This window comes from Dromiciops gliroides, chromosome 3 (assembly GCF_019393635.1).
Source record: "Dromiciops gliroides isolate mDroGli1 chromosome 3, mDroGli1.pri, whole genome shotgun sequence".
Taxonomy (NCBI): domain Eukaryota; kingdom Metazoa; phylum Chordata; class Mammalia; order Microbiotheria; family Microbiotheriidae; genus Dromiciops; species Dromiciops gliroides.
The window spans coordinates 89,875,783-89,899,443 of NC_057863.1; the positions used below are offsets into that span (position 1 = coordinate 89,875,783).

Consider the following 23,661-nt stretch of genomic DNA (forward strand, 5'->3'; position numbering starts at 1 on the left):
AAAGATTCTCAGATTTTGGTAATTAAGAGATCTTGATAACTTTGGATAGAGCAGTTTTAGTTGAGTGGTGGAGTCTGAAGCCAGATTATAGGAGGTTGAGAAGTAAATGGGGAGAGAGGAAGTAGAAAGGAGAAGAGAGGCAGCTAGGGAGGAGAGAGATAGGGTGATATCTTGAGGAATTAATGGGGGTGTAAGGTATGTTCGTAGCCTTGGAGAATGAGACTGTAGATAGGGAGAGACTGAAGAATAAAAAAGTAATGATTGTGGAGATAATTTCCCAGAGAAAATAGAAAGGACTGGGATCAGATATATAAGTAGGAAGGGTAGGTCTTGGGAAGGAAAAGTGTCACCTTTTTATCAGAGGCAGGAGTAAAAGGAGGAGGGAATGGAAGATGAGGTCTAGGGGTTTTGAAATTAAGAGTACGGGAGAAGGGGGAACTCATGATAAATTGCCCTTATTTTCTCACTGAGGGAAATATCCATCCTCTTCTCAATAATTCTCAGGAACTCAGCAGCGAGGTGACAAAGGCTTTATTTTCTTCTCATGAGAAGGAAGCACCCTAGTGTGCAGCTAGTGGGTGCCCCAAAAGGGGGCTCGCAAGCCCTGTTTTATACCCTAGTCCCTAACGCAAATGGACCTTCCCCTTTTTCATCACTGGTCGGGGTTACAATCTACGCGCAAAAACTAGCTAATCGGAACGCAGTATTCCCACCCCTCTTCCTTCTATGGGCATAACTCAGGAGTGGACCTTATACTTCCTTATATGGACACAACTCTGGAGAGGACCTAATTGAGACCAGGGCTCCTTGAACCATGTGATTTTAGCCAGACGTAGAGGAGAGGATCTGAGACCTTTGTCCTACAAACAGGTCAGGGGAGTATGACTGACTGTTATATACACACTGAGAGGAGACAATTACCCATTTCTCACACTCACTAAAGTATGGAAGGAGAAGTGTAGAAGGCTTTGTGAAATACGAAGTACCTTGAGAGTTGAGACTATGGACTATGTGGATGGCCCCTCAAAATTGTCTTCATTTGAATTTTTAATGGGTGCTCTCTCCTGAGAGGGACTCTTGGGTCCAGGGGGTGGGTCTATGAAAGATATTTATACATGGGCCATATAGCAGGTTTTAGAGAAATTTGGAGTAGGTTCTAGAGAACATAAAAGGAGATAATGTATGGGTTTTTTTTCTCTTTAGTTTTTTTTTTTTAAACGGGGCAATGAAGGTTAAGTGATTTGCCCAGGGTCACACAGCTAGTAAGTGTCAAGTGTCTGAGGCCAGATTTGAACCCAAATCTTCCTGAGTTGCTTTATCCACTGCATCACCTAGGGGCCCCAAGGAGACAATGTATGAATGTGAAAACCCAATTGATAATGAGGGAGAGAGAATTTTGAATGTAAGCTCTTTGAGGGTAGGCACTGTTTGTTCTTTGTTTTGGTAATGTTAGCTCCTTGCACTCACCATATAGGAGTTTGCACACAGCTTGGTAAATATTTGTTGAATAATTAAGACAAGGAAGTCTATGGCAGCAGAATATAGTTGAAATTATAAGGCCTAAATCCAGGATTTGGTAGCACAGGAACCTCCCTCACCTCCATTAATTACTTACCTGTGTTGACTTTGGAAAAGTCATTTAACTTTTCAGGGTCACATTTCATCATCTGTTAAATGAAAAGGTTTGACTTTCTAAGGTCTCTTCTAACTTTCAAAATTATGAAACATCCTTCTTTCCCAAATGACCTTGGAAAGAAACCCTACTTGCCTGGCCTGAATCTGAATTCTCATGAAATGGTGACTAGGTACAAGGATTACAAGTTTTGTTGACTTTATATTGGTGAAAGAAATAGAAGAGGGTTTCATTTTCAGAGGTGGTTAACTATAGGATTTCTAATGCTTAGTAGGGTTTTGGAGCCTTTTGATAAAGTCTTTTTCTTCCATGTTCAGTGATTCAAGAATACCTTTTGTACAACTGTGTTATAGACTTTGTGGAAGACAAGTTCTTTGTGTGCTGGTTGACATTTAGGCAATAACTGGGTCAAAGAAGCTGCAAAGATCCCCTGCAAGCTTGAAAGAAGTCTAGAATAGCATTAAATCACCTCCTTATAATTTGGGATTCAAAACTGACATTAAATTTATGTAATGCAAATTTCATGATAGAGCATTCTCAACTGCCACCAAGAAAAGTTAGAATGAGTATTTTAAAATTATGAATGCAGAGGACAGCTAGGTGGTGCAGTAGATAAAGCACCGGCCCTGGATTCAGGAGGATCAGAGTTCAAATCTGACCTCAGACACTTGACTTACTAGCTGTGTGACCCTGGGCAAGTCACTTAACCCTCATTGCCCTGCAAAAAAAAAAGAAAGAAAGAAAAAGAAAAGAATCATTGGCTTAAAATTATGAATGCATAGATCATTTGTTGTTTGCTATGTATCAGCTATTGTGCCAAAGTACACTAGATACAACTATAAACAAGCAGGACAGCTCCTCCCCTCAAGGAACTTAAATCCTTATGGGGGAAAACAATGCAAAAAGATGTTGGAATGAGGGGTATATATATGAAGACATGGCAGGAGCCCACTGAAAAGTGATGTAGAGGCCTGAGCCCTGAAAGATAAGGCAAAAGTAGATCTATCAGAGCTGAGGGACCCAGAGGTGGAGTCCAGGTCACCAGCAGGGAGGAGGAGGAAGTGGTGGTGGCATGGTTAGGGCAGGTGTAGACATGGCATGGAGGCTTAGGTCTGGGCAAGATAATGATGATACCCATGGATGATGATACTGTATGTGTTATGATCAAGTTAATAAGAAGTATAATTATCTATCTATCTATCTATCTATCTATCTATCTATCTATCTATCTAATCTATCTAATCTATCTATCATTTATCTATCTTACCTAACATTTAAATAAAACATATACAGATAATGTATTCTTTTGAATGGGATTTTTAAACATAAGATAAAGAAAAACTTACCCTGGCATTTGTAACTTTGTGAATAGGCTGAAGTAATTGCTGGTAACCTTGAGAAAACTTTTGTTCTGTTTTGACCCCCCTCCCAAATTATAATAATTGGTGTGTGAAATCTCAAGAGTTAGTTGGTATTTATTCATAAAATAGTGCTGCCCAATGAATTCAATTCAGCTCAATTCAAGGCAACAAACATTTATGAAAGAGTTCCTTACCTCTTCTTCTCTCCCTACCCCAAGCTATGTGAAAGACTTTCACTTGGCTGTTTAGGTTACAAAGAAAATAAGTCCTGATCCCTGCCCATAAGGAACTTGTATGTTAAAAATGAACATAATTTGTATATCTTGATGTATAAAACCTTTTTTAAAGTTTTGTTTTCCTATAATGATCTTAGGTTAGTGTAATAACTTTCATTTATCTTAAGGTTTATAAACAACTTTCCCTATAATAACCCAGTGATGTAGGTAGGTAGTACTAATATTTTTAGTTTCATTTTACAGACAAGGAAACTGAAGCTCAAAAACTGACTTTCCTATGGTTGCATAGCTACTATTTAAGCCTACAGATTGTTGTTGTTGTTTGTTCTTCATTCTGGAAGAGGACCATGACATTGGGGTGATGTCATAACTTGCAGTGAACTGGATTTAAATGAAGGAGGGCTGTGCAAAGTCACCAACTCGCTCTCTCCTCCAGAATCATCTGGGTCCAGTGGCAAGATATATATATATATATATATATATATATATATATATCAGGACAACTAGAGATGGCCCTGGGTGTTTAGGGCAATTGGGATTAAGTGACTTGTCCAGGGTGACACAGCTAGTAAGTACCTAAAGTGGGATTTGAATTCAGGTCCTCCCAACTTCAGGGCTAGTGGTATATCCACTATGCTATCTAGTTGCCCCTAAGCCTACAGATGAAATGCTTCTGGAAGAGTTGTTTGCTAATTCCCATTCTCATTGTCCCCCCTTCCCAGTCACCCCACATACATTTATTTCTGTTAGAATTTATCTGGAATGAAAGTGAAATGACAAAGAATACAACTTCACCCTCTATTTTTGCATAGCTCTCATTCCTTTTTCATTTTTTCCTCTACTACTCTTAGTTTTAAAATCTTTTTATTAAAAAAAAAAGTCTTTAACTTTTCTAGGAATTCTTGTTGGGCTTATACCCAATCTGCATTTTCTCTGAGGCTTTGCTTATAGGTGTTTTCAAGTCATTGGCTTCTTCTGTATTTGTGTCTTGAGCTTTCCCATCACCATAGTAGCTTTTTATGTTTGTGTTCTTTTTCTGTTTGCTCATTCTTCCATCCTACTTCTTGATTCTGGATTTTATGTTACTACTGGGCTCTGCTCTGTCTTTTCTGTCCTTCTGCTATTTTTACATCTCAGTCTGGGGCCTGCAAGTTTTCAGTGTTTCCAAAATGGTGTGATCTGGGAAGAGATTTGTTCATTGTCCTCCTCGTCTGAGCTCTGCAAGTTCCCAATCCAGGTTGGGGTCTGTTGGATTTTGTATGATTGAATGTCAATAGGCAGCTAATGGATTCAGTTATAATGTTAGCCTACTGTGAAGTTCTGTTGGTTTGGTTTTGGTCTTCTTCCCTGTTTATTCCACTGTAGGTTTATGTGTGGGGTTAAAGTTTAGAACTGAGTCCCACCTCTGCTCTTGGCTCAGAGCCACACAACTAAGTTTTTGGAACTTGTCCCTTTCTTAGCACATAGCTAGGGTATCTTTTGCTCAGATCACTCCTTTCTGCCCTGGAACTGTGACCCAGAACTGGGTAATGGGTGACAGAGCTACCAAAGGCACCCATTTCTGTTCCTACCTCTGGTTCATGGAGGAGGAAGGTGTGGGAGAGAAGATATAGTAATTGCCTACCAAACTTAAAGTCTACAGAGCTATTGTGCTGACCTCATTATGTTATGCCTGTGAAACATGGACAGTATACAAGTGCCAGGACAGGAAACTAAATCAGTTTGAATTGTCTTAGGAAGATTCTGAAGATCAACTGGCAAGATAAGGTACCAGACACTGAGGTCCTTTCTCAAGTTGAACTGCCAAGAATTCAAACTCTACTGCAGAGAGCCATATTGTTCAAATGCCTAAAGAATGTTTGCCTAAAAGACTGTTTTACAGAGAACTCACACAAGGCAAGCACTCACACAGAGGTCAGAAAAATACAAGGATGTTCTTAAGGTCTCTGTGAAGAACTTTGAAATTAATTGCATGAGATGGGAGACACTGGCAAAGGACCACCCAGCCTGGCATTCCCACATCAAAGAAGGTTCTGTGCTCTATGAGTGAAGCAGAATTGCAGCAGCTCAAAAGAAATGTGAGGGGGCAGCTAGGTGATTAAGTGGATAGAGCACCTGCCCTGGAGTCAGGAGTACCTGAGTTCAAATCCGACCTCAGACACTTAACACTTACTAGCTGTATGACCCTGGGCAAGTCACTTAACCCCAATTGCCTCACTAAAAAACCAAAAACAAACAAACAAAAAAAAGAAATGTGAGATGTGCAAATTTAGAGACATTTCCACTCCAAATGTTCATGTGGACTGTTTATGCCTAACCTGTGGTAGAGCCTTCTGAGCTCATATTGATCTGATCAGCCACAGTTGGACACATTGTACCTTGACCCTGACATAGTAATGTCATTTTGCTCCTCTTCAAGAAGGAAGGACAATGACCAATTAGGGTAATGTAGTTCTGATGATAAGGGTGCCTATTTAGCAGTCCTAAAATATATTGCCCTTCTGAGAGAAGAATCATAGGGTAATACTACAAGTCTGAGAGGTGGGGTCCTCTGGGAAAGTAAGACTCACTAGAAAGAGAAGACAAATATGTTGATGATTTGTGGGCTATTTTGAGTCCATGTATGTGTTTTCTTCATTTGTTGATGTGCTTCTATGAATCCTTATTGTCTTCTGCATATTCTGTGGGGTGAAATAAAGGTTGTTCTGTGTCTGATATACATTTATTACTTTAGTCCTTTGATGGTACTCTGTTACACACACACACACACACACACACACACATACATATATATGTATATGTCCATACATATATGTGTGTGTATATATATGTATATATATGTGTGTGTGTATGTATATATATATATACACACCTATAATATCCTTATACATGAGCTATGTACCAGCTCTATTCAGATAATTCCTAGAGTAAACTTTGAGTGGGGACAATAATGAACCAAGAGAAAAATGACATTTTGGGGAAATTCAAGATTGAACTCAATCTATATGAGACCAGTACTTGGGGGAATTAAGGGAGGAACCTGGGCCATAAGTAACAAATATCTTTTGATTTTGCAGACCCAATGAACTATGGTATCCAGTCTTCACTATTGAGCCCAGCGGCAAGAGATTAATAAAGGCAAGGAAGAGCTGGGGCGAGTAGGCCTATGTATAAGAACAGTTTTGGGCCTTAGGGCACAGAAGCTGAAATTCCATCTGTGATTTCTCTGTTCATTCATTCAACAAATATTTATTAAACATATACTGTGTGCAGGGCATTGTGCTAGGCGCTGAGGGAGATATAAAGCTTATATAGGATACAATTCCTTCCCTTCTGGACCTCAAATCTGTACCTTATTCCTGTATAGTTGGAGCTTTCCATGTCTGATCCCTTGCCTTTAGTTAGTTTCCAAAATGTTATTGTTTGTCCTTCATTTTCTTTTTCTTTTTTTCTTTCTTTACTTTTTTGGTGAGGCAATTGGGGTTAAGTGACTTGCCCAGGGTCACACAGCTAGTAAGTGTCAAGTGTCTGAGGCCGGATTTGAACTCATGTCCTCCTGACTCCAGGGCCAGTGCTCTATCCATTGTGCCACCTAACTGCCCCTCATTTTCTTTTTTAATTGGAACTTTTTTGGATTTTATATTTTGTTGAGTATCATGATTGCTACCCATGCCTTGGGCGGGGGAAGGGGGGGGCAATGAGGGTTAAGTGACTTGCCCAAGATCACACAGCTAGTAAGTGTTAAGTGTCTGGGGACAGATTTGAACTCAGGTCCTCCTGAATTCAGTGCTGGTGCTTTTTCTACTGTACCACCTAGCTGCCCCCTTGTCCTTCATTTTCAAAGAGGACCATGACAACGGGGTGATGTCATGACTTGCAGTGAATTGAATTTAAGGGAGGGCTGTGCAAAGTCACCAACCTCATTTTTGTGATAAAATAATGGAATTTGGCAGACACCCAGGGGTCCCACCTGATTGATCTAGTATTGTTTGAGAAACCTACTAAGTACCTACTTGAGATGATTAGATATAGGCCACACCTGACCTGCCCTGAATGATGTATACTACTGACGTCACTAGGGGCACCACTCTTGGCCAAGCAACTTGAAGGACCTCTCTTTTTGGGGGAAGGGAGAGAAAAGGTAGAAAAGAGAATGTTCACTCTGAGCTCGCTCTTTCCGGTTGGTGAGCTTCAGAGAGCCGACTGGAGAGGGGCTATACAGTTGACTGCTATAGAAACTATGGACCTCAGGTGGTGAGTTAATAGAAACGAGGCCAGCTCTTTGAATTAGCTGAGCTGGAAGCAAGTTTAGGGATTGTTTCGGTCTTTGCTAGAGCCAGGGAGCTTATCCATTTTTCTCTTCCCCCATTCCCTTGTCCTTGGCTTTATTAATTTCACCTTTGTTACGTATTTTATTCCCATTAATAAAACCTGATTTATTTGTGGAAAAGAGGCTGTTAATCTCCTTTCTTATTGGCCTGGGAGAAATAACTAAAAAGGCAGTTTGGAAGGGAGGAAACTTTGGACCTAGAGGTCCCTCATTATTTTCTGAATCCCAATATTATGGTGAGCCACCCAATTAACTCTCCCCATATTCAATTTGGCCCCTACACTCTCCTCCAGAGCCATCTGGGTCCAGTGGCAAGATATACATCAGGACACCTGGAGATGGCCCTGGATGTTTAAGGCAATTGGTCCTTCCTGAATCTCCCTTGTTGGAAATTCCGGCACTCTGTTCCTCTACTTTCCTGCACTTTTGTCTTTTTTCTAAAATTTAAGGAGATATGAAGACCACTGGCACTATATGAGGCTCCCTGGGGAAGTAGAAATAAAGCCTTAAATTCTCCTGCTGTGCTGGAAAAGTGTGGTGGACCCAGTGGAAAATATATTTTAAAGAAAGATGTTTAGAATCCACAATGGGTCTGCATTATACTGAGGACCACTAGAGTAGATCAATTATGGGTAGATATAAATGTGTTTGAGGATAATTATTTGGGTGACAAAATACTGGATAGTTTGAAGCAGATAGACTAGACACAGGAATTCATAATCTGGGGTTTTTTATTTTTCTTCTTATTTTTTTCAGTTTATTTTATTTTTTCTTATTTCTCTGCTATGCACTTTGAACTTTAAAAAAAAAATTTTTTTTGCAGGGCAGCTAGGTGGCACAGTAGATAAAGCACCGGCCCTGGATTCAGAAGTACCTGAGTTCAAATCCGGCCTCAGACACTTGACACGTACTAGCTGTGTGACCCTGGACAAGTCACTTAACCCTCATTGCCCACCCCCCCCATTTTTTTGATAGCTATTTCAACATAATTGCTTTCCTTTGTAATCCTATACATTTTACTTTATGCACTTAGACACAGCATTCTGAGAAGGGATCCATGGATTTCACCAGACTGCCAAAGGAGTCTGTGATACAAAAAAAGGTTATGAACTCCGGGTCACTAGAGTCAAACTCAGTTGCCATTTTTCATGAATGAATGAATAAGAATGTAAAAAAGCACCTATTAAGAGTTTCCCATGTATTGAGCAACATAAATAGAAATGCAGCTAGTTCCTGGTCTTGGTGAGCTCACATTTAGCTGCAGGATGGATGGAAAGGTATTGGAACGCTTGGGCAGTGCCAAGGATTTGGGTGGTAAGAACTCTGTAGCTCAGAGGCAGTTGCTAGATTGTTTCTCCACTAGTCAGGACCTGCATGATGGCTGTGTCAGCCAGGCTGGAAATAGGACTGGGGACACCGGGGACGCTGATAATCCTATGATGGGTAGGGTTAGCCTCCTGTCAGTGGTCAATGGATGCTGGTGGGTGTTGGTGGGAATGGGAGAGAGTTCCATACTTTTACAATTAGTTCCTTCAAAATTCTTGGAGCTAGTCCTGTTTATTCACCTATGTTTTCATTTTCCTACTGGTCTTAGAATATCCGTTATGTTGTGAGCTTGATTTTGAATCCTAGAAAAAATTTACAATGGATTAGTAAAGTGATGAATAATCCATTCTAAATTTTTTCTATGATTGAGTTAAAGAGGATCTAGAAAAGGAAGTAGTGATCCCAGATTAATTCTTTTTGTGATAGGTTTAGTAAACTGGTAGATTAGGGGAATGCTATAGATGTAGCCAACCAGATTTTAGCAAAGCATTTGATAAATTATCTCATGTTATCCTTGGGGAAAATGTGGAAGATAATAGTAGAATTAGGCAGATTTGGAATTGGTTGAATGGCCAGAGTCAAAGAGTCATTGCTGGGGCAGCTAGGTGGCACAGTGGATAAAGCACTGACCCTGGATTCAGGAGTACCTGAGTTCAAATCCAGCCTCAGATACTTGACACGTACTAGCTATGTGACCCTGGGCAAGTCACTTAACCCCCATTGCCCTGCAAAAAGAAAAAAAAAAAAGAAAGAAAGAAAAGAGTCATTGCTAATGGTTCAATGCCTGATAGAAGCTCTTCCGGGAAGTTGCCCCAGGAATCTGTGCATGTTTCTGGGCTGTTTAGCATTTTTATTAATACTTTGTATAAAGGAATAGATGGCATACTTATCAAAAACCAGGGTGGGGATTGTTAATATATTGGGTAACAGTATTCAAAAAGAACTTGACAGGATAAAACATTGGGCTGAATCAATTTGGAATTTAAAGGAGCATTGTAAAGTTTTTCATTTGTGAATCCAAATACAAGATCGGGGAGGCAGGCAAAAGCGTGCTTGAAAGTGAACTATAAGTTATAGTGGACCGTTAGCAGTATGATATGGCAGCCAAAAAAACCCTAATTTTATGTTGGGCTGGATTAAAAGAGGCAACGCTTCCAGGAAAAAGGAAGTGATAGTCTTCTGCATTCTGCCCTGGTCAGACTACATTGGAATACTGAATTCAGTTCTAGGGACCACATTTTAGAAAGAATAAGCTGGAGAACATTCAAAAGGAAGAGTAACCAGGATGGTGAAGGCTCTCAAATCCATGGATTTGAGAGCTAGATGAAGGACCTGGGGAGAGACCTGATACTATTTAGCTTGGCAATAAGATTAAAAAGGGACCAAATGACACCTGTCTTCAAGTATTTGAAGAGTTGTATAATGGGAAACTCCTACTGATGCATGTTGGCCACTCTTTTGCAACCTAAAGGCTTATAGTAGATTAATTAACTGTTCACTAAGTAAATCAAGTTTGTATGGAGAAATAGAAATCATGACTTTAATTCTTATAGCAAACTGTCTCTGTGATTTCTTTTTGCTTTGGTTAAGAACTGGCGGGTACACACTTTCTTGCTCCTCTCCTATCCACCTCCTTAGGTTCCTTGTGTTTCTTTTTCTTCTTTTCTTTTTTCTTTTTTTTGTGGGTCAGTGAGGGCAAAGTCAGTGTCAATTGTCTGAGGCCAGATTTGAACTCAGGTCCTCCTGAATCCAGGGCCGATGCTTTATCCATTGTGTTACCCAGTTGCATGCCCCCCCCCTTGTGTTTCTAAGAGGGAATATCACCCAGCTGTGGAAACCCATGGACCACTATTTGGAAAGTTAAGTTGTTTTTAGATTTCTTGGTTGCCTTTTACCTTTTGTTTCCATGTGGCCATATCATGTTTCCACTGGTGAAAGTGATCTCTCCCATTTCAAATATTTCTTAGCACTTTGCTTTGACCTCTCCTGTGGGCTTTTCCCCATCAGATCTGGAGGCATCCCTGAACTCACACAGTGGATCCCTGAAAGAGTGCCACCTCAGGCCCATGAAACTTCATGGGTCTGAAGCCACTCAAAAAACTATAACTCACAAGCTCCTGCTGATGTATTTTCTTTGGCTGGTTAGCCAGAGGAGACAATTAATTCAAAGCAAAGACATTTAATGAAAGAGTATAGTAAGAAGAATAGTAATAAAACATCTCCCCCTCAAATTTGAGGCGTGGTCTCCCATTGATACCATACACACCATCAATGGAAAGAGGGAACACATATTAAAGGCATGTGTGAAAAGGCACCATAACTATGTGTAGAGATGCAAATCATGCTTAACACTATGTTACCTCCAGTGTTTTCTGGTGATGTTGTCACGCTGTCTCCACTGGTTCTGCTCCTTACTCTCCTCAAATGGCATGAAGTCTCTCCTGGACACATAAGATCTACACCTTGCATAGGCATGGTGTATGGGCCAGGCCTGTGGTCTTTTCTGTGTGCCTACACAGTGACTGTGCAACACTGCTTCCCTGAACCTGTGGTTGCTACTAGTTGCTGCCAAGGGCAGCTCTGCTAGGCACTCTCTTTGCTTCCAGGTTCCAGCCACATGTGGAGTTCTCTTAAGGTGTTTCCTCATCCTCAATGGAGAAGTGGGCCCTATTCTTGCCCTTATAACTTCATTCCTTTTAGTAAATAAAAACCTTAACAAACTTAATCACTCCACTGGGAAAACCCCTCAGTGCCTTTTTTCCCATAAGACAGGATGTGTCTGTTTTTCTGGACCCCGACCGAAATGGATTTTTCTTTTCCAAGAAAGAGATTCCTTGCCTCAGGTGCCAAGTTCTTTGGAACACAGAGAAGGGTCATATAGGTACTAGGCTTGATTTTTAAAAAATCTGTATTCTATAGCCATCAAGACAGGTGGGAGAATAAGACGGCAAGCTCCAACTTGGGGCTAGAGAGGAGATTTTTGTTATTGTTTAGGTGTTTCAGTTGTGTCCGACTCTTCATGATCCCATGTGGGTTTGATAGATAGATAGATAGATAGATAGATAGATAGATAGATAGATAGATAGATAGATAGATAGATAGATAGATAGATACTGGTTTGTCATTTCCTTTACTAGCTCATTTTACAGATAAGGAACTGAGGCAAACCAGGGTTAAATGACTTGCCCAGGGTCACACAGTATCTAAAGCCAGATTTGAACTCAGGAAGATGAATCTTTTTGACTCCAGTCCTGGAATTGTATCTACTATACCACCTAGCTCTCCTAGAGAGGAGATAGGAAAATGCAAGAGACAGCTGTCAAGAAATTCTATAGTTGGGGGCAGCTAGGTGACGCAGTAGATAAAGCACTGGCCCTGAATTCAGAAGTACCTGAGTTCAAATCCGGCCTCAAACACTTGATACTTACTAGCTGTGTGACCCTGGGCAAATCACTTAACCCTCATTGCCCCGCAAAAAAAGAAGAAAAAAAATTCTATAGTTTGAATGCTATTTTTTGCTTTTGTTTCCTAGAAGTGGTTGAAAAAGTTCATATCTAATTGGCTTTATTTGATTTAAAGAATGGTGACAATATTAGGTCTCCAGCAATAGGAAGCCAGACTTTTTAAAAGTAGAAACTTATCTCTAGAGATGGAAACAATTAGTATTGTAACAAGGGAAACCTAGCAAACATCTGGGAACAGGTAAACTGTGAGCTAGGTGTCTCAGTGGATATAGCATTGAGCCTGTAGTCAGGAAGATCTGAGTTCAAATCCAGCCTCAGACACTTAACAATCTGTGTGACCCTGGGCAAATCACTTAACCTCTGCTTGCCTTAGTCCACTAGAAGAAGAAATGGCAAACCAGTCCAGTATCTTTGACAAGAAAATCCCATAGAAAGCATTGGTGTGCTATGATCTACAGGATCACAAAGAGTTGGACCTTACTGAACAACTAAACGACAACAATGACAAATTGTGTTGACAATAATAACTTTCCAGTGTATATAGAGACAATGCTTAGTTGCAGTAGTGAAGGAGGATGCATGTTGGCAGCTCTTGCCAGTGGATGTAAGACTGGCTGCAGTCCAGGGGCAGTGGATAAAGCACTGGCTCTGGATTCAGGAGCACCTGAGTTCAAATCTGCCCTCAGACACTTGACACTTACTAGCTGTGTGAAGTCACTTAACCCTCATTGCCCCACATAAAAAAGACTGGCTGCAATCCTAATTGTGTTTGGTCAGAATTGCTTATCACTGGAAAGGAACCGAACTAAGCCTTTAAGACCTTGGGAAGTATGTAACTGCATATACCTGCAATGTATTACAGAGTCTTCTCCTACTGGGTTCCAAATGTGCTAACTAGCTCAAAAGGCAGTACCAGGGGGCAGCTAGGTGGCACAATGAATAGAGCACTGGCCCTGAATTCAGGAGAACCTGAGTTCAGATCCAGCCTCAGACACTTAACACTTAACTAGCTGTGTGACCCTGGGCAAGTCACTTAACCCTCATTGCCCTGCAAAAAAAAAAAAAAGGCAGTACCAGGTCAATTATGGTATGTCTGTTTCTGTCCTCCCTCTCAGGCATATAGTGTATTAGACTGAGTTCATTATCTTTCTGCCTAACTAATCCCCTCTCACAAATTTCCTTTTTACTGTTGAGGGCACCACTCCCCTCCCAGTCACCCAGGCTCACAACCTAGGTTTCATTTCCAACTCCTCACTCTTTCTCATACCCCATATCTAATGAGTTGTCAAGCACTGTCATTCCTACCTTAGCAACGTCTGTTGTATACACCCTTTCTCTCATATGATATTGCTACCATCATGGAGGAAGCTTTCATCAATTTCCCCTTGATGAGAAATGAATATTTCTCTCTTGTATTTAATAACTAATTATTATATTAGGACCAAGGTTTTCCCCCTTTTTTACTTCCTCATCCAGAAACCAACCAGTGTGAGAAATCTCTCTTAAAGATTTACCCAGGGGGCAGCTAGGTGGCATAGTGGATAAAGCACTGGTCCTGGATTCAGGAGTACTTGAGTTCAGATCCGGCCTCAGATACTTGACACTTACTAGCTGTGTGATCTTAGGGAAAGTCACTTAACCTCCACTGCCTTGCAAAAAAAAAAAAAAAAAAAGATTTACCCAGGCCAAGATCTAATTAGGTAGTAGAAGAAATTCTAAGTTTGGGCTAATGGGCGCATCCTGCTCGTTGTGTTTGCTCAGACAGATGTGGGGAAGAGTTGATTCTCGCTTTTGTGAAGATAGGTGATATAGAAATTGATGTCTCTTTGACTAAGATTTGGGTGACCCAAGTCATGGTACTTCAAGATGATCATTTTAATATAGCCCAACTCCCATTGTGTTAACTGATCAGAGTTCATTGGCACCCTTCAGGAATACCTACTTTTCCAAGGGCATATAAACTATGAGCCCACAATCATTAAGGGTCTTTGGTCTAAGAGAGACAGCCACATGACCATCCTTTTATTAATAATGTTCTGGCCTTATTAATACAATGATTAAATTACCCAGAAACTATGTCTCTCAGAATCTTTCAGTCACCACACCTTGGACTATTGAAATAACCTGATGATTTGTTTTCTTGCCTTAAGTCTTTCTTCACTCCAACCCATCTTTCACCCAGCTAAAAGTGATCTTCCACAGGTTTGACCCTGCTCCTCCCTCATTCAATAAATCTCAGTGCCTCTCTGTTGCCTCCAGAATCAAATATAAAAGCCCTTCTTCAACCTGGCCCCTTTTTACTTTTCCAGGTATCTTACACACCTTATTCCCTTCCATGTACTATGTGATTCAGTGACCGGCCTTCATGCTGTTCCTTGAACAAGATATTACTCCCAACTATGCATTTTTACTGACTGTCCCCCATGTCTGAAGTGCTCTCCCTCCCCATCCTGACTTCCTTTAACATCCTACCTTTGCCAAAAAGCCTTTCCCAGTCAGTTCTCCTTAGTACAAGTGCCTTTCCTATGAAATTATCTCCAATTTTTCCTGGTATAGATCTTCTTTGTGCATAACTGTTTACATATTATCTTCCCCATTAGTTTGTAAATTCCTTCAGGGCAGGGATTTCTTTTTTTGGCCTTTCTTTTTGTATCCATAATACTTAACATGGTACCTGGTATACTGTAGGTGCTTAATAGATGCTTTTCTCTTCTTCTTTTTTTTTTTTGTCGTCGGGGCAATGAGGGTTGAGTGCCCAGGGTCACACAGCTAGTGCCAAGTGTTTGAGGTTGGATTTGAACTCAGGTCCTCCTGAATCCAAGACCAGTGCTTTATCCACTGCGCCACCTAGCTGCCCCAATAGATGCTTCTTGATGGCTTCTGGGTACCACTCCAGGGTACCCAGTGTGTATGGAGACAGTGCTTAGCTGGAGTGGTTAAGGAGAAGGAGGGAAAGGTATTCACAGGTAGGGTTAGTTTGTGATGACATGATAGAGTAGAGTGTATTTTCTTGTTTTTGAGAGCTTGGGAAGAGAAAAAGATGTTGGGGTAGCAAGGAGGCTGCAGTGCTCTCACAGTATTGGTCTTGGGTCCCCTTCACTTATATTGTCATTGTACTGACAAGTATGCTGAACTTAGCATTGCTCCAGAGTCCACACACTTCCTACATTAGTAATAGGAGTAAGTGTTGATGACGCTGTGAGGTCAGATCCAGTCTAGTGTTGCCTAATTGAATTGTACCAGTTGAACTTGCTTTAGGCGGGATGCCACTGGTAGAGGACATGTGTAACTCAGGTAACCCAAGTTTAAATGTGCATTCAGTTCCTCTCACCTAATTTTAGAATCTTGACGGCACCAAATCATTGATCCTAAGTTTGGGGTTTTCAGTATCTCAAAATTGATTTAGGTCATTGCCCATTGACTGAGAATGACTGAAAAAAACCCCCAACCCTGTAGTATATGGGTGTAATGAAATATTGTTATATAGTAGGAAATCACACATATGAGAAATTTCGGGAAACATGAGAAGATTTGTATAGGCTGGTGCAGGGCAAAAAAAGCAGAACCAAAAGAACAGTGACCATAAAAATGCAAATGAAACGATCATTAAAGGGAAGTCAAACTTGGAGAAGAAATAATGAAATATACCTCCTTCCTTCCTGCAGAGAAATAGGGGACTACTAGAGGGGCATGTTGTATATGTTGTCAAATTAAATTATTGAATTCTTTTTATTAGTTGCTTTTCTTCATCACGAGGGAGGGATCAATCATGTATGTGTATAAGTCCCCCCTGCCCCCAGAAATGTCTCTGGTGTAAAGATAAAAACATAAACACAAAATTATTTTTAAAACAAACTGGAAGATTGTACACACAATACATTAGTCTTATTGAATGAATCCAAAGAACTGTCCTCAAACATCTATTTTTTTTAGTGTTTTTATTGATAATCAGTAAAGTACTAGTTAGTAGAAAATCCTGATTTAATAGCACAATTCACCACAGACTTAATTTTATTCAAACCCCTTATTTTTTTGAGTACTATTCATTGTTTTCAAAAGTGATAAGGACAAAATGGTTAAATAAGAATAGTCTTCTCCCAAATCCCTAAATTACATTTACTATAACTTAATTAACTCAGATGATAAAATTAGGTTTTAACCCTCTCAATTGACTCCATCATTAACTATATTAAATTTTTACTCTTAAAAATCAGATGAGGCACAAATTAATGTATTTCTTTTAATTATTATTTGAATCACCTCCCACTTATCTCCCCAATACATCTACTTTCATGTTCTTTGTCTTTCAGGTACTGATCATCTACTTAATCTGTTGAGCAGGCACAATCTATATATCTAAATCTGTATCTGTATCTATTTCTATATATCTATCTCATTCTAGAATTCCAGAACCCTGGAGTTAGTACCTCATCACTTTAAGGGGCAAGATGAGCTTGGTTAGGACTCCCCAAGTTACCATTAAGAGCACAGGAATACATGTATGACTGACCGATTCTTCGGTTTCCTTCCTGTTTTCATTTCTGGTTGCTTGCTTATCTTACCCTAGTCCTAAACTGTGAGCTTTGGTCTTCCCACCCATATTTGCTTATCCTGTCTACTTCCACAGCTCTGGTGTCTCATCTCACTTCTGCTCTCAGATTTTTAAGTTATATACTTTGCTGTTCTTATAGCTCAGTGCCTTGGAATTTCTTTCTTCTTTGAAATCCTGATTTAGGCGGGTAGGATGACAACCCATCCCAGATACCAGGATGCTTTGGCCAAGTGTTAGTCCTTTATCTCCTGCCACGCATGGCCAAGCTATGAAACCAGTGCAGTGCCTCCAAAATCAATGGGTTCTACAATAGCTATGCCTTTCATTCCCTTCAGGCAAACTTGTTTAAAGCTCTTTTCTGCAATTTATCAATTTCTGTCCCTCAGCTTTCAGGCAGCACCTTAAATCATGGAATCATACATTCTCTGTTCCAGCCAAACCTGCCACTTAGCCATTTTCTTAGCACTTAGCATTCTGTGTCCTGCGGTCATGTCTTGGCCACGGCTTTCTCACTTGCCTGTGATTTTTCTCCTCTTTTCAGCCACTGAGAATCCCTTGCTTCCTCCACCTACATCCTATGACAAGCCTCTCCTGTTCTCCATAGTCGTTAATGCTCTCTCTCAAATTATGCTGTATAGGCTTATCTGTTTACATTGACTCCACCCCACCCCCAAGTCCTAGAGACCGTTTTTTTTTTTTTCATTTTGTCTTTGCATCTCCTTTGCCTGGTGCAGTATCTGGCACATAAGTGCATGTTGGATTGCATCAGAATCACATGCTTATATCATGCCTATCCCGTAGAATCATAGATTGTGAGAAGTGGAGACATCATCTAGTCCAGCCCCTTTGTTTACAAAAGAGGCCAGGGAAGTTAAATGACTTGCTTAAGGTCACAGTGTGAGAGTCGAATTTAGAATTCAGGTTCTCTTGACTCCTGGCGCAGTCCTGATTCACTAAGTCCTCTCACTTCTTTGTTCATTCTAGGCATAAATGAGAGGGGTAACTTGGTAGTTGTGATTATATCAGATGGCATATTAATTTTTGTTATTGGGGTGCTATTTAATTTTCGTGCTAATGACTGGTCCCCAAAGCGCCATTATCTCCAGAATCATAGATTTTTAGAGTTGGAAGACCACCGAGTCATAACCCTACCTAAGAAGGCATCCCCACCATAATAGCTGACAATGGTCATCTAGGTTTTGCTTGAGGACTTACAGTGAGGAATAATACACCCCCTCTCAAAACTGCTCATTCCACTTTTGGGCAGTGTTCATTGTTATCAGATTTTTCCTGTGACCAAGCATAAATAGTTCTCTTCTTTGAACTTTGAACTTCCACCCTGTGTTCTTGGTTCTGCTCTGTGGGGACCAAAACAAGTCTAATCTTCCTGTGAGAGTCCTTCAGTACTTTAGCACAGCTGTCATGTCTTCTTTGAGTCCTTCTCTCTGACCATCCCTAACTCCCTCAGCCAGATTTCATACGGTCTGGACTCAAGGACTTTCACCATTTTGGTTGCCTTCCTCTGTATCCTTCCAGCTTATCACTGTCTTTCCTAAATTGTGGCAGAAAGAATAAACACAATACTCGAGTTGTGGTCTGACCATGGCACACTATCCTTATACTTGAAAGCTGTGACACTTCTGATAAAAGTCCTAGTCCTAATTCATGCTAGCTTTTTTGAGATGTCATATCATACTGCAGATTCATGTTGAGCTTGCAGTCCACTATAACACCCACATCTTTTTCAGACCTTCTGCTCCTGAACTTGATCTCCCCATCCTGTACTTGTGAAGTTTAGTTTCTTAAGTTAAGTTTAAGACATTACATTTGCCCCTCTTAAATTTCATTTTATGAAATGTTCTAGCATGTAACATTTTGGGGGGGTTCATCCAGTGTGTTAGCTGTCCTTCACAAAGAAAAACAGTTTATTTCCCCCTTCTTGATCAGATTGGGTCCAATTCATGTATCAATTTCTTTTCTTTTTAGGGTCTAAAAAACTCAGGACTATGAGGTCCTGTAGGGGCACAGGGTTTTTTTTTTGGTGAGGCAATTGGGGTTAAGTGACTTGCCCAGGGTCACACAGCTAGTAAGTGTTAAGTGTCTGAGGCCGGATTTGAACTCAGGTCCTCCTGACTCCAGGGCTGGTGCTCTATCCACTGCACCACGTAGCCGCCCCTAGGGGGCATAGGTTTTTAAAATTATAACATAGTTGTAGGCATAACTACAATATGATGGTTCTTTATAACCTACTTTGTCCCATGTGAGGCCCCATTATTGGGTTTTTTGTTTTTTTTTTTGCAGGGCAATGGGGGTTAAGTGACTTGCCCAGGGTCACATAGCTAGTAAGTGTTAAGTGTCTGAGGCCAGATTTGAACTCAGGTACTCCTGAATCCAGGGCTGGTGCTCTATGCACTGTGCCACCTAGCTGCCCCGTGAGGCCCCATTATTAAACATGCTTTTTGGTACTGGAGAGAATTGGGCAAATATTAATGTGAACCATATGATTTGTTTTTTATAAACTTGCTAAGTTTTTAAAAAGAAGGTGTTCTACATCAATGAATACTTTAAAACATATCTTTAAATGTCTGTCTGCATCCCTCCCCACCCCAAGCAAAACTACTCTAAATGACTTTTGACTGATTGATGACTAAAACCTTTTCTTGACTGTCTAATCTATGTACAATGCCAGAGCTGGAAAAGACTTTAGCAATTATGTAGTCCAACTCCCTCATTTTACAAATGAGAAGAGTTGGCATGACTAACCTAAGTGTCATGAAACAGGTAGAGCTCAGACAAGAAGCCAAGTCCCTAGGCTTTCAGGCTAGTGAGAAAAACACTTCACTTGGAGCTCGAAGGCTTTGAAGTTAAAGGTCCAGATCCCCTGACTTACTAGCTGTGTGACATTGGCCTAGTAACTAAAGCTTTCTGAGTCTCATTTTCTTCATATGTATTATAATACATATATGCATTATATGCACAAATGTTTTTGTGAGGAAAGTAGGCTAGGAACTCAGGCTTTTTCTGACGCCAAGGCCAGTACTGCCCCTTAAGCCCATTATATTATTCTACTACTAATTAATGCTTTAAAGATAGTATAATAATGGAAGGTTCAGTCTTTTAGAGCAAAGGAGCCAAGAGATAGAGGAGGGAAGAGGTCTTTATAATGTAAAGATTTTTAAAAAGCAACAATACAGGGGGGCAGCTAGGTGGCACAGTGGATAAAGTACCGGCCCTGGATTCAGGAGGACCTGAATTCAAATCCAGCCTCAGACACTTGACACTTACTAGCTGTGTGACCCTGGGCAAGTTACTTAACCTTCATTGCCCTGCAAAAAAAAAGCATCAATACAAAAATACTTTTCAAATAGACTTAGGTGGTAACACCATTTCTAGTACCAGAGAGGGCCATATTAGTTAAGAAGTAAAAGAAGGCCTTACTTCTTTAGAAAATTCCAAAAATCAAGTGGAAAGAAACACAATTGTATCCTGTAATACATGGGTTTGTGGATAAATGTACAGTGATATCCAATAAATTTCCCATGAAAGTCTCAATCATCTCTCATAGCTATGAGAACTGCAGCAGAGTTTCTAAAATTCATTGTGTTTTTCCATGGGTAGAAAGAATAGATTCGAAGAGGAGTTCTGGGTCTAGTTTGGATTAAAAAGCCATCTTTGTAATTTAATTCATCCTTTTAAATCGTGGAAAGCCTCCTCGATATCTGAAAGAAAAAAAGTTATGGAAAATAAATATAGAGGAAAGAGTTCAAGGCCTTTCTTTAATTTATTTGGCAGGCCAATCAATAGTTGAATGAATAGGGTTCATATTCACAGATAAAGAAATGAGTTTGTGAACTGAAAGGATCTCACCTTTTAGGAAAGGATGATGATGTTAAACAATAGGAATAGACCAAGGCTTAAAGGTCTTTGCATCATCTATTGGGATCTAAGAAAGAGAACATGTAGAATCATTTGTTAATACTTTAGTGATATTGTATGGAAAATAACCCACCATGAAAAGAATGTTCATATATCTTTAAGTTTAAAAAAATTTACATGGGACAACCTTGGGAGAAGAGGCGGGTCAACTGGGAAATCGCTTTTTTCTATGCTTATCATAAAAGGCCAGTTGCTTGGCTCTGGTTGACCACTGCTTCCAGCCATCACATTTAAGTTTGATGCAGGTGGTGTAATGCTCTAAGGACGTTGTCTTTGTCTATCTGGGAGGTCTGTGGATTGTGGTAGAAACCATTAAGTGAATGACTCTACAATTCTGATGGTGAACCACTGGAGTGGTTTGATAAGTGTTTGATTAGAGAAGAGGTACTGGGGTAAAGGGTGGAGATAGCTTTCATGGCAGCCATTGGAGTTGACTTTGTTGGAAATTGTCCATTTCCATGGTGGCACCAAGATGATAGTTAGTATCATATAGGGAACATCATAGTATAGTGAATTGAATCCTGGACTTAGAGACCATTTAAAATCCCGTCTCTGACACTTACTCATTATGACACCATGGACAAGTCACTTAACCCCTCTAAGCCCTGATTTCCTCATCTGGAAAATGAAGATAATAAAAAATTGTAGTATGTGCCTCACAGGGTTGTTGGGAGGTTCAAATGACATAATTTATGTAAAGTGCCTTCAGTCTTTAACATACCATATAAATGGCAGTTCTCTTTATTTAAAGTTTCAGCATTGGCATTGGATGGAACATTTATCCATATTGCCCTAAGATCTTTGTTGCTGTCATTCTCTCTTCTTCCCCATGAAGTGGAGAACCTGGTTCACAGTTTTCTCATCTACCTTATCTCCTGTCCTCATCCTTGGTACAACAATATGAACATTGATATTCCTTCAAACATTGGCCTCCCAATTAACCAATCTTTTCATCTCCCACCACCTACACCTGTACTCTACTCTAGCCATCCCAAACTTTCCATGATCTTGAACTCTGAATCATAATTAGGATCTCCTGTCCCTTTGTCCCTCCCTCTGCCTCACTTCACTTCCTTGCTTTCCAAGTCCATCACTCTTGTCCTGGCCTCAATTTCCTCCCTTCACAGTCTTGATTCTATAATTTACTGCACTGTCCTCCACCCTCAGATCCTATCTCTGGGCTGATGAGGGCCTTAGAGAATGTGCCATGTGCACTGACTATTGCAATCTACCAAACCACTGCTAGGTGAACCAGTTTTTGGAAATTCATGAACATTATCCTGTTTCCTGTTGGCTTATCGTTGGTTACAAAAAGCCTTTTAATTGTCTGGAATTGAATGGACCTTAAAAAAGTCAGGAACATGGAGCAGCTAGGTGGCACAGTGGATAGAGCATCGGCCCGGAGTCAGGAGGACCTGAGTTCAAATCCAGCCTCAGACACTTAACACTTACTAGCTGTGTGACTCTGGGCAAGTCACTTAACCCCAGTTGCCTCACTTAAAAAAAAAAAGTCAAGAACAGATCAGATCTTTCTCTCCTCCTCATGGCTTTGAATGAAGAAGAAATGCTTTGGACCTACAAAGTCCTATAAGTGAGAGAACAGCTTATCCACTAACTAGGCCACACCCAGAAGTGAACTTAGTTGGGGGAACACCTTGTGGCTTACTTTGTTTATTTAATTGAATTGAGTTGAATTATACTTCTACCACTCACTCTCTGACAGTTCTGGAATCAAATAATCCTTCTGTTATAGGGCCTAGCACCCCAGAAGTTCTCTGGGGTATATCAAAGAACCTTCTCCTTGAGAAACTAAACCAAAGGACGGACGCACCTAAAGAAATAAATGGAACCAGATCAGGACTGAGCTAGCTCCAGGACCATCACCCTTCATTCCAGTCTCCCTCACCCCTGATGAGATAAATTTGGGTGTGGCTGCTGCCTTTGTGGTGGGAGGAGCAGAGAGATGGCTTGAGAGATCCACAGCCACCCCTCACCCAACTCCTCCAGCCACCACCAGTGTGGGGATGGTCCTCCCTCAATAGGGGAACTTTCCACAGTCAGATGATCACCCCCATCAGTCCTCTATAAAAGTACCTGTCTGTCTCCTGCTCGAGGAGATTTATATCTCAGAGCCATGATCTGCGCCATGCCTTCTCCCCATGAGAAGTCCAGGGATTTATCTCTTGGTTTCCCTTCCCCAGCTCCTAAGTAAATTACAATCTGATTCTACTGGATTTGTGTTCAAGAGGGTGTAATTCTTTAAAGAGGAATTCCTAAGGACCCCAAACCCCTACCCCTATCCCAAACCCTCTACCCTCTTTTCCCCACAACACTTCCATCCATTTTCTTTTTTTGTTTGTTTGTTTGGTTTTTTTTTTGTTTTAGTGAGGCAATTGGGGTTAAGTGACTTGCCCAGGGTCACACAGCTAGTAAGTGTCAAATGTCTGAGGTCGGATTTGAACTCAGGTTCTCCTGACTCCAGGGCCGGTGCTCTATCCACTGCACCACCTAGCTGCCCCTCCATCCACTTTCTTAATGCCTACTCTTAAATTACTGAGGAGGAGGAGGAATAGTAGTTGAAGGGAGTGTGGGGGTACAGCTAGGTGGCAGTGGATAGTGTGCGGGGCCTGAGGTCAGGAAGACCTGAGTTTACATGTGTCCTCAGATACTAGCTGCATGATCCTGGACAAGTCACTTAACCTTGTTTACCTCAATTTCTCATCTGTAAAATGAACCGGAGAAGGAAATGGCAAACCACTCAAATATCTTTGCCAAGCAAAGCACAAATAGGGTCAGAAGAGTTGGATACAATTGAACAAGAGT

At 40.7% G+C, this 23,661-nt stretch overlaps 1 protein-coding gene across 1 annotated transcript in view; it reads right to left on the reverse strand.

Moving 5' to 3' along the window:
- The window catches only part of LOC122747176 (aldehyde oxidase 2-like), a 154,754-nt gene that overhangs the window by 2,386 nt on the left and 128,707 nt on the right, over positions 1-23,661 (reverse strand). Inside the window, exon 37 of the mRNA XM_043993364.1 lies at positions 6,271-6,394. Coding sequence (XP_043849299.1) covers positions 6,271-6,394 — 124 coding nt within the window. The remainder of the gene's footprint in view (positions 1-6,270; positions 6,395-23,661) is intronic.